A 12,664-nucleotide genomic window follows, 5' to 3' on the forward strand; every position below is an offset into this window, starting at 1 on the left:
AACCATAAGAATGTTATATTTTATATCATTTTTTGTTGGCAATAGTTTTCTACGCGATTCTATTCAGTTTAATGTGTGTAGAATAGAGCGGACAATTATATTAGTCTTTATAATAATGACCCGTGTATCGACCCATGACCCGCGCGAGGTACTGCCGCAATTATTATCCGCACCACATATTGGATTCTCTATTTACAACAATTCTTTACACACAATGTGGAATATAAAAACTGCAGCATCGGTCTATTGAAGGGTATAAAAGGACTAGCTTCCCACCTACCCCCCTGAAAGTGTGATTGCGATCCAATATGCCTGCATCAATTAATTCATCGTATGATCAACATTTTATCAGGTAATTTTTTTTTCGACTTACTGCATGACTGACTCCACTATACTAAAACTAAAGTCTGGTTCTATCTGAAATATCATATTAATAAACCTCCCTCTCCCGTGTTTCTTTCATTCTTTTTATCCAGGGAGATGGGGGGGGGGGGGGCATTAGAAACTTAGGGAGGGGGGGGCTAAATTTAAGGGGATGGGGGCGGGGTGGGCACTGATAAAAGTATAGTATCTATTTCGTTGGGGGGGGGGGGTGTAGGTGGGCCTTGTGGGTGGGGCGAGAGGGGGGCGGTGCCCGCCGAAGAGATACCTGAAAGAAACGCTGCCCACCCCCCCCCCCCCCTACACACACATACACACTCCATGTACCCGTTTTTATGGGTCCCAGCTAACACTAAAGAGTTATCGAACCTTATCTTTTTTTTTAATGTTGATAGTCTCCCCTTGCCAGGCAAGCAAGCAGGTTTCGAGTTTGACTATTTATAAATCTATTTACATTTCAATGGCCCACCGAAATGGTGTGTGTAGTGTATGTTGATGTGTGACCCACCTGTATGTTGATGTGTGACCCACTTGTATGTGGACAGCTGAATATGTCACGTGTTGGACGTAAACTTTTCGTATGTGTGACACGTGAGTTATGTTATGATTTACTAGTTATCGAGCGCTTTGTCGATTAGCCGTACGTGCGTGTTTGTAATTTGTTAAGCCGATGTCGCTGATTTTTGACGTACTGAGTTTTAAAGCGTTAAGGTTATGATAGTGGTTTAATTAAGGTAGAGTTAAGGTTAGTCACATGGGGCAGATTAAGTAGAGTTCATCTGATTCTGAGACCACGGCATATGAAGGGATAGCGTGGTCCGCACTATGCCCAGCCGTCTTTGTTTCCCTAACGTAAGTTAGGTACCCATCAGAACTGGGTGGACTCAGGGACGTTCCACTAATTTGAACCAGTCTAGCTCTCTACCGCTAGGCCACACCGTCCCTTAACTTTAGGCTACACAGTGGTATATGGTTAAGACTAGGGTCAGAGTTAATTTTAAGATAAAGTAAAAGTATTAAAACAGTGGAGAGCTGCTCATTTACTGCTACAAGATTTATAAAGTACATGGTTGTCGATAACTTTCACGTTAGTGTCAGTATTAAATATAATGATAAATCAGTTTACTACTCATCGATCTTAAATTTATAACTAATTTATTAGATAAAGTGATTACAATAATGGACTAGTATCTGCTACCACCCACCCCTCTTTCTGCCACATTGCAACAATTTTAATTAACATAAGCTTTTTGTTTTTTTTTTTCAAAATTCTCATGTAATCTAATTTAATTTTAACATTCCAGATTAAAATATTAAAACTATAGGCGTGCGTAGAATTTTTTTCTACAAAGAAAACATTAATAAAGACGGACGTCTCAACATCATCCATTGTCTGTTTATGTTGTAGCACTTAAACAATCACACTAAACATGATACTAGCTTTTGCCTAACGTATCCCTTACCCGAATAACTTACCTCTTACCTCTAACTTAAACCTTAACAAACATGTTATATTGTCGCATGCAGTAGGCCTAGCATATAAAAATGTTTCGAGGGCTAATCGATAATTAAAATGTTTTATGTATTAGTAAAAAGTAGAAAAAATATTCAACATGTAATGAAACGTGAACACTTTTTAAAACACCGTAGACAAGCGGACAAGAAAGGCAACAACACAAGTAGGTAAAAACATCACACGATCAGTTAAGGTAGTCAAATGACATAATAAATTTAGGTAGAAATATCACACAACCAGCCAAGGTAGTCAAATTGTACAACACATGCAGGAAAAATATCACACGCCTAGCCCGCTGTAGTCAAATGGCACAACACACCTGTGTAAAAACGTCACACCACAACCCTGCTCTAGTCAAAGTTTACCCAGATGATAAGCCGAGCCTGAATAGACGCAAGAAAGTGCAACACTAGTCAAGCGTTACGAACTGGTACACCGTACACCCGCCACCTCTCCCCGCCCCCCGAAGGTTTCCAGCACTTAAAGAGCCAGAAGAACTAGACCTATGACCTCTTTTGTTGTTTGATTTTTACTTTCTCGTATGCAGAGTTTATAGGAAGTATTTGTTTACGCATGCTTCTATCGAGTTTCAAATAGTTTCCGGTGACCGGAATAATTCTTTACTCATCGAGAACATGATAGTTTGAGTACCATTTAAGATGGTTAAGGACATTTCATATTTAAGATTCTCTACTTATATTTCTCTAATTTTTTGAATTAAACGAAATTTTGCATGCATATACGCTGGTGTCTGGCAATTTTTGAGTTATTTCTGGTAACCAGAAATGGTATTTTACTCTTCTTCAGTGTGAAAACGAGAACTTGATTACTGTTAGGAGGAAGAAATAAAAAAAAATAGTATTATTTTCTATACTGAAGGTACTATTAACTTTTGAACAATTTCTTGATAGGGAAAGGGGTATATTACTTTTTTTTTCACAATTCATCATAAAACCATAAAAATTTAATGGCATTCTCATATAAGATGAGCTACCTCTCATTTTATTTCAATAACTTCTTAATGAACCCCCAACTAGAATAGTCTCCAATAGTCTCGAATGGTTGATTCAATTGAATGTTTAGTTGAATTTAAAAGAAAACTTTTAAAAATAAATGTGGCTATACAAAGCTTGATTATGTGTTTTTTTTTTTGTCAGACTTTACTTTGAACCTGGATTCAAACTTGAGACTTTCAGGTTAGCAGTCTCGCGCTCTATCAAAACAAAGCCAATGACAATTTGGTTATTTTTTTTAATTTTATCACACAAATGTAAATAACATGCATAACTAGATCATATTTTGTTTTTAAATTTTATCACAAAAATGTAAATAAACATGCATAACTATCTCATATTGTTTAGAAAAAAAGGAGAATTTTATTTAAAATATTTGTCGACTTAGCTTGGATAACAAATTTCTACAAAGTAAGGTTTTCAACTTATGCGATGACTGAGTATCTATGACATAAATCATAATACATGGTCACCAAACGATTATCGCTTTGGTCATCTGATAGATGTGTTTGGCATAACATCGCCACATATACTGACACACTCATACATTCACACACACATACACACACACATATATATATATATATATAATTATATATAATTTTATATATATATATATGTATATATATATATATATATATATATATATATATATATATATATATATATATATATATATATATATATATATATATATATATATATATATGTATATATGTATATATGTATATATGTATATATGTGTATATATATATATATATATATATATATATATATATATATATATATATATATATATATATATATATATATATATATATATATATATATATGTATATATATATATATATATATATATATATATATATATATATATATATATATATATATATATATATATATATATATATAATACAAGGAGAAAGAGAGATCAATGTGTTTAGTACGACCGTGGGAAGGTAAATTTAAAAATTAACATTTTTCTCACCGTCTTAGCAATGTGTTTAATGAACGTACCGCATATTTCGTCGTTCCTTGCATACAGTTTGACATAATTTAGCGGCGATCGTACCAATCGATTTAGGCTGGGCTGTTTGTTTTATTGTCTGTGAACGTGCATGCGTTGGCTGTCGCTAAATCACCAGGCTTTCATTAACGACAACTGTGGGGCTGTGATAAGATTAGCATACAATGCTAATTAGCAGACTCTCACTACATCGCGAGCCAAATATATCATAGTTTAATTTGAAATTTAAAAAAAATTTGTTTTGTCATATATAGGTCTACATTTTCGTTCAATAATTGGATTTAATTTTGATGTTTTTATGGTTAAGGATAACAACTTTTTGGATTAAATATTTTTGAGGTAATCGCCTTTTATGAAACAATTATTCCTATTACTTTCTCGTATACAAATTATAGAGAAAGTATTGCAATCGTGCAAAAAAATAATAATCGAAATCTTTGCAAATCTCGACGTTTTACACCTCTCTAAGTCGTAAAATGTAGTCTTGCAATCATGTCCGTATGTGTGTGTGTGTGTAAGTGTGTCTCTGTGAATACGCTAACTTGAGAACCGTTACAGATAGGTTGATGAAATTTCATATATAGGTATTATATCAAATTTGTAGATCCGTATCTACTTTTCAGCGATTTCCGATACCCGAAAGTGGAACCTTTTCTACTTTCAATTTTTTCAAAAGCCTATAACTTGAGTACTATTTCAGATAGATAAATGAAATTTTACATAGAAGTAAAAGATCTGATTCTCTGCCTTCCCTCAAATTTTCAGTAACTTCCGGAAGTAGTAATTTTCGCTATTTCCGATTTCTAAAAAAAAACGCATGTGAATTTATATAGTACTAATAATATTCCGCACTTTTATGCACATTTTGTGTGGCGGTCACTTAGTGTGCAATTCTTTTTTCTACGAGATTCTATTCTATTTTTAAAAAGTTTAAATAATTAAAAATTGATTTAAAATATTGTCTTTATCCCGAGTTACCATACCCCGTAGTGTTATATAAGAATATTCGAGAAAGTTTAGGGGAGATCACTACCGGTTTATTTGTCAACCAATGAGTTCGTCTTCGTTTTCAATCATCCTTTTCATTAACGACAACTGTGGGACTGTGATCAAATTAGCACCAATTCTAATTAACAGACCCTCATCACATCACGAGCCAAATGTATCATAGTTAAATTTTAAACTAAAATTGTTTTGTTTTGTCATCTATAGTTTAATTTTTTTTTTCAATAATTGAATTTAATATCGATGTTTCTATGGTTAAGGATCACAATAATTTTTTTTCCTTGGATTAAATATTTTATAGGTAATCGCATTTACTGAGGCTGTCGTCTCTTGTAACCAATCAATACTTTGTATTCTTTTTCAATTTATTTAAAAAAAAATAATTTGCACATATCTACCATAATTTCCGAATAACCATTTCTATAACAATATCATCAACTAGATCAGGGGTCGGCAACCTGCGGCTCGCGAGCCGCATGCGGCTCCCTTGATATCAAGATGCGGCTCTCCAGCTCCTTGAACAAATACTAATAATCTTAATAAAACAAAATATTTAAAATAAAAATAATGTTAGTTGCTCTTTAAAAGAAGGGAAATTTTGAAAATTGTAACTTTTGGCTCTTCCACTTCAAAAGGTTGCCGACCCATGAACTAGATCTATCAATCATTGACTCTTTGGCTATGATTTAGCTTCGTTTATCAAATGTTAGGCATTTTAAGACATTCTACAAAACACTCGAATATCATTTGATCTTAAGATTACGATGGGTGGATGGAAGTTGGAAGTTTTTCGGATGGCAATGTATGTCAGCTTTCATGTTGGTTTATTTTACTTGTTTAATCAGCCAGTATTTTTTGAACAATGGATGATGGAAAAAAGGGCACAGATATTTCCACCAGATGATCCAAAATTACTTAAAAATATTGAAGAAATGCGAGCTAAGAGGGAGCTCTTGCAGGAAAATGAATGGCTTGAAGCCCAAAATAAAAAAAATGTAAATTTATTTTTTCTCATAACTTGTTATAATATTCATGTTAATTCATCTTTGAATGAATCATAATGTGTGATGCCTTTGTATAGTGAATGGATGTTGAAAATAATTAAATTGCAACAGCAGCACTAATGTAAAGATGTATGATAACTGTTAATACCAGTTTAAAATATGTTAGAATTTTGAAATTTTAGTCCTCCACAGCATTTTAACAAACATTATCATGATTATTTTCCCAGAAAATAAAATTTAGTGATTCAAATGACACAAAGACATTTTTAGTATTTAAAAAATTACTTTATTGCCTATTTTAAAAATGCAAATCAATGTACATTTAGATCAGTTATTTCATTTATTAAATTAATACAATGCAGTATTAAATAATTTTTCCCAGACATAAAAAAAAAAAAAAAAAAAAAAAAAAAAAATTAAAATCATTTCAATCATCCTTTTCATTAGCAACAACTGTGGGACTTTGATCAAATTAGCAATAATGCAGATTAGCATACCCTTACTACATCACGAGCCAGATATATAATAAAAGGGATTCCTTTTAAATTAAAATTTTCTTGTTTTTGCTATAAATAGGTCTACATTTTTATCATGAAGTTGAATTTAATATCGATGTTTCCGTTCAATAATTATTTTTCTTTGATTAAATACGTTTTCAAGTGATCGCCTTTAAGTGAGAAAATTGTTCCTGTCTCCGCCAGCCAGGGAGTACATTAAAAATAACCCACGAACTCAAACTGGGTACTGGTAACCCTTCACTTGTGTTGTGATGTTGGTGTACGTTTGGCCTCTTGTGGGTCCGCACTTCAATGGTCCTTTTGTTTGTGTCGTGTTGTGGGTTTACATTTGACGATATGGGGGTTCACATTTCAATCATTTTCTTGCTAGTGGTGTGACGTTGGTCTACGTTTCAATCATTCTCTAGCTTGTGATTTGATGAGGGTCTACATTTCAATCATTCTATTGCTTGTAGGTCCACATTTCAATCATTCTATTGCTTGTAGGTCCACATTTCAATCATTATCTTGCTTGTAGGTCCACAGTTCAATCATTATCTTGCTTGTAGGTCCACATTTCAATCATTATCTTGCTTGTAGGTCCACATTTCAATCATTATCTTGCTTGTAGGTCCACATTTCAATCATTATCTTGCTAGTAGGTCCACACTTCAATCATTATCTTGCTTGTAGGTCCACATTTCAATCATTATCTTGCTTGTAGGTCCACATTACAATCATTATCTTGCTTGTAGGTCCACATTTTAATCATTATCTTGCTTGTAGGTCCACATTTCAATCATTATCTTGCTGCTTGTAGGTCCACATTTCAATCATTATCTTATTTGTAGGTCCACATTTCAATCATTATCTTGCTGCTTGTAGGTCCACATTTCAATCATTATATTGCTTGTAGGTCCACATTTCAATCATTATCTTGCTTGTAGGTCCACATTCCAATCATTATCTTGCTTGTAGGTCCACATTTCAATCACCCTCTTGCCTGTGGGGTGATGTAGGCCCACATATCAACCACTCCAGCATGTGGTTGCAACAGGTGCATACAGCGTGATGTCCTAGTGAGCAGTCACTCACCTCTGTGTGTGTCTGCGTGTGTGCGCGTGTGTGTGAACGTGTGAGCAACCGACCGAAACCAATATCCTAAACGCTGCGCGTGAGACCAAAGCCCGTCTCTTCTATTTGTGGTCAGGGTGAGCCATGTCGTGGACCCGTGCATGTTGTAGTGAGTACTCACGTTTAGTGATTGGAATTTTATAAATAGATACCGAATCTCGAGACACATTTTATCTCATTAATTCTTACCTCTCATACTATTTTTTCATTCATTTTAACCTCTTACATTTTATCTCATTAATTCTAACCTCTTACATTTTATCTCATTAATTCTAACCTCTCGCATTTATCTCATTCGTTCTAACCTATTACATTTTATCTCATTTATATCTAACCTCTCATATTTTATCTCATTAACTGTAACCTTTCATATTTTATCTCATTAATTCTAACCTTTACATTTTATCTCATTCATTCTAACCTCGCACATTTTATCTCATCAATGCTAGCCTTTACATTTTATCTCATCAATTCTAACCTCACATTTTATCTCATCAATTCTAACCTCACATTTTATCTCATTAATTCTAACCTCGCACCTCTTGTTTCATTAAGTCTAACCTGTCATTCAGATTATCTTCAAAAACAAGTAGGCCAATATCTTTATTTTTCGTCATGACTATTCTAAATAAGATCTTCCTAATTATCAACAAATAAAGTAGCTGTCACAATGTAACCGTATTGACGTTTCAAAGATTATTTTAATCACAAGTTTACAATATCGCGCGTAATGAATCATTCCACTTGGCTTGAGCTAAAATTGCTTTGTGTTAGGCAACTTGTTTGCAAATATTCGCTCGACCTAAGCTCGACATAAGCTCTACCTAAACTCGACATAAGCTCGACCTAAGCTCGACCTAAGTTCGACCTAAGCCATGGCAGGAATACAAACAAAAAGTACTTATCATTTTAATTGTGCGTACTATTGTGATGCAGTAAATAAACTTTTGAAAAACTATTCATATATATATATATATATATATATATATATATATATATATATATATATATATATATATATATATATATATATATATATATAAATGGTACAAGCTTGTCGAACAATGAACTGTTGAAGTTAACAGTTAAAGTTGTGCTAACATTTCCTAGACTGGTTACCTGTTGTGTTAAAAGTTCTCCACCGTTTGTTTACTGAAGCGTGGCCAGGTCAGGAGTTCGTACGTCGAGACATACGAGGGCAAACACTAGACGTATATGCTCCATTGTCCGGCTGTTTGTCCGGCTGTTTGTCCGGCTGTTTGTCCGGCTTGTTGACTAGGCATGTGGACGCGTGCTCCCGTGTAACCCACGGCTCACGGTGTGGTTTCGTGTGGTTACGTGGCCTGGTTACATGTGGTAGTTACCCCCGTGTGGCTGTTGATGTGGTTGTGTTATGAAATGATGCGGTATGAATATTCAAGATGGTTTGGTCATGTCAGTTTCCCTATTGCTCAATATGTACATCAGTTTTCCTGTTTCAATTATCAAGGTAATTCTTGTTTTTTATTTTAAAATCGCCTGTCATGTTGTGAATACTTTAGAAGCATTATACTTCGATCATTGTTTTTTTCTGTTCTTCTTTTTCTTCGTTCGTAATTCTGGTATTGAAAGAAATTCCCTCCAATACAATTAAGTATTACGTGTTATGCGCCATATGGTCCGTTGACTCCGATTTCAGCCTGCTTTTCTATTAGGATTAGCTTTCATAGCCTTTTTCCAACCAAGAACAAACAACAGGCAGCAGTTGTTTAATTTTGGAGTTGTCTCTCTATACGAGTTGTTGTCCCCAGCTATCGAGTTGTCTCTCCTAGAAGAGTTGCTGCCCCAAGCTATCGAGTTTTCTCTCCTAGAAGAGTTGTTGTCCCCAGCTATCGAGTTGTCTCTCCTAGAAGAGTTGTTGTCCCTAGCTATCGAGTTGTCTCTCCTAGAAGAGTTGTTGTCCCCAGCTATCGAGTTGTCTCTCCTAGAAGAGTTGTTGTCCCCAGCTATCGAGTTGTCTCTCCTAGAAGAGTTGTTGTCCCTAGCTATCGAGTTGTCTCTCCTATACGAGTGGCTGTTCTTAGCTATCGAGTTGTCTCCCCTAGAAGAGTTGTTGTCCCCAGCTATCGAGTTGTCTCTCCTAGAAGAGTTGTTGTCCCCAGCTATCAACTTTTCTCTCCTAGAAGAGTTGTTGTCCCCAGCTATCGAGTTGTCTCCCCTAGAAGAGTTGTCCCCAGCTATCGAGTTGTCTCACCTATAAGAGTTGTTGTCCCCAGCTGTCGAGTTGTCTCGCCTAGAAGAGTTGTTGTCCCCAGCTATCGAGTTGTCTCCCCTATACGAGTGGCTGTCCCCAGCTATCAAGTTGTCTCCCCTAGAAGAGTTGTTGTCCCCAGCTATCGAGTTGTCTCACCTATATGAGTGGCTGTCCCCAGCTATCGAGTTGTCTCCCCTATACGAGTGACTGTCCCCAGCTATCAAGTTGTCTCCCCTAGAAGAGTTGTTGTCCCCAGCAATCGAGTTGTCTCACCTATATGAGTGGCTGTCCCCAGCTATCGAGTTGTCTCTCCTAGAAGAGTTGTTGTCCCCAGCTATCGAGTTGTCTCCCCTAGAAGAGTTGTTGTCCCCAGCAATCGAGTTGTCTCCCCTATACGAGTGACTGTCCCCAGCTATCAAGTTGTCTCCCCTAGAAGAGTTGTTGTCCCCAGCAATCGAGTTGTCTCACCTATATGAGTGGCTGTCCCCAGCTATCGAGTTGGCTCCCCTATACGAGTGGCTGTCCCCAGCTATCGAGTTGTCTCCCCTATATGAGTGGCTGTCCCCAGCTATCGAGTTGGCTCCCCTATACGAGTGGCTGTCCCCAGCTATCGAGTTGTCTCCCCTATACGAGTGGCTGTCCCCAGCTATCGAGTTGTCTCCCCTACATGAGTGGCTGTCCCCAGCTATCGAGTTGTCTCCCCTATACGAGTGGCTGTCCCCAGCTATCGAGTTGTCTCCCCTATACGAGTGGCTGTCCCTAGCTATCGAGTTTTCTCCCCTAGAAGAGTTGTTGTCCCCAGCTATCGTGTTGTCTCCCCTATACGAGTGGCTGTCCCCAGCTATCGAGTTGTCTCCCCCAGAAGACTTGTTGTCCCCAGCTATCGAGTTGTCTCCCCTAGAAGACTTGTTGTCCCCAGCTATCGAGTTGTCTTCCCTAGAAGACTTGTTGTCCCCACCTATCGAGTTGTCTCCCCTAGAAGACTTGTTGTCCCCAGCTATCGAGTTGTCTTCCCTAGAAGACTTGTTGTCCCCACCTATCGAGTTGTCTCCCCTAGAAGACTTGTTGTCCCCAGCTATCGAGTTGTCTCCCCTAGAAGACTTGTTGTCCCCAGCTATCGAGTTGTCTCCCCTAGAAGACTTGTTGTCCTTAGCTATCGAGTTGTCTCCCCAGAAGACTTGTCCCCAGCTATCGAGTTGTCTCTCCTATACGGGTGGCTGTCCCTAGCTGTCGAGTTCTCCCCTAGAAGACTTGTCCCCAGCTATGGAGCAGCAGAGGGACTTTCGGTTTAGCTTAACCCACCCGACCCCGTCGACCCCCTTTTTCTGATCAAATTTTCAAGGTCATGTCTTGCTTTTAATCGTCTTACAACAAACGTACACGCCGCGTTTTAAAATCTCTCTTTATTTTCAAAATCAAAACGAAATCGTATTTTCTCTACTGGGGGTAGCCTGGTCTGAAACATATTTGACCCCCCCCCCCCCCGCCTCGCTAATTATGCAACTTATACCCTGTGTACAACCCCTTCATAATGTTCAACTAATGTTCTTGTATTTGATTCACATGACCCCCCCCCCCCCCCCCCACACACACACACACACTCACCTGACTATTTCATTCGGTTAACTGATGGTTCTAGCAATGTTTACTTAACTTCTCTTGACTAATCGCATCGACAAAAGGGAAATAACTCCCGTCTGCAAATTACCAGTTATCTTTTCTTGGCATACTAATAGTATATCAAATCAGTACCTAATAAAAATAATGGCATACGAGCCGGCATTAAATTAATGACTTGACAATGGGAACGGAAGGGTTCGGTGTTTTAATACATGTGACGAGGGGAACAGTGTAACGGCGGGGTGGGCGGACTAAATTTTCCGGGGTGTGGAGCGGACACTGGTGAGAGTATATGTTTTCTATATTCCATTCAGTGTTTCTTACAGACTTTCTTCTCCGTGGGGGGGGGGGGGGGCGAACAAAAACTTTCGGGGGAAGGGGGCGGACACTGCTTAAAGTATATACATTCTATATAAATTCCATTTCGTTCGGGGGGGGGGGGGGAGGGGATGCCCGGAAGATACTCTGTAGGGAAAAGGGTGGAAAGGGAGAGGGTTAAAAAGTTACGTCACACGTTTTCAGTTTTACTTTCTCGTATATACGAAGTATAGAGAAAGTCTTGTAATCGTGCAAAAAAAATCGAGATTTTTACAAATTTCGACGTTTTACACCTCATTGATACGGAAAAACATAATTTTGCAATCTTGTCCGTATGTCTGTGTGTCTGTCTGTGTGTCTGTCTGTCTGTCCGTGTTTAAACACGATAACTTGAGTACCGTTACAGCTAGGTTGATGAAATTTCATATAAAAGTATTTTATCAAAATTGTAGATCCGTATCAACTTTTAAGCGATTTCCGATAACCGGAAGTGGTACTTTTCCTACTTTGAAGTTTTCAAAAGCCTATAACTTGAGTACTATTTCAGATAGATAAATAAAATTTCACATGTGAGTAAAAAATCTAATTCTCTACCTTCTGTTAAATTTTGAGTAATTTCCGTTGACTGGAAGTAGTACTTTACGCTACTTCCGATTTCTCAAAAAAACTAATGTAAATTTTAAAAGTACTAATAATATTGCGCACTATTATGCGCTTTTTTATTTGGCGTTCACTTGGTGTGCAATTAATTTGTCTACGAGATTTTATTCTATTTTTAAAACTTTAAGTATTTAAAATGGATTAAAAATCATGTCTATAGCCCGAGTTTCCATCCCCTGTTATTTTATATAAAAATATTCGAGAAAGTTTAGGGGAGATCACTCCCGGTTTATTTTAAAGTAATTTTTGAAAATGA

The 12,664-nt window shown here is 36.9% G+C and overlaps 1 protein-coding gene across 2 annotated transcripts in view; it reads left to right on the forward strand.

Moving 5' to 3' along the window:
- The first annotated feature begins 855 nt into the window (after window positions 1–855).
- LOC131956902 (carbohydrate sulfotransferase 3-like) overlaps window positions 856–12,664 on the forward strand; it is a 26,356-nt gene continuing 14,547 nt past the window's right edge. The window contains exon 1 of one of the 2 annotated variants that reach the window (XM_059321529.1): window positions 856–972. In XM_059321529.1, the coding sequence (XP_059177512.1) occupies window positions 894–972 (79 nt within the window). In that variant the 5' untranslated portion in view covers window positions 856–893. Of the gene's footprint in view, window positions 973–7,629; window positions 7,687–12,664 lie in introns of those variants that run through there. The other variant, XM_059321530.1, reaches the window with a different exon arrangement.

The sequence above is a fragment of the Physella acuta genome, unplaced genomic scaffold (assembly GCF_028476545.2).
Source record: "Physella acuta isolate Inbredline_101_S28 unplaced genomic scaffold, ASM2847654v3 ptg001183l, whole genome shotgun sequence".
Classification (NCBI taxonomy): Eukaryota; Metazoa; Mollusca; class Gastropoda; family Physidae; genus Physella; species Physella acuta.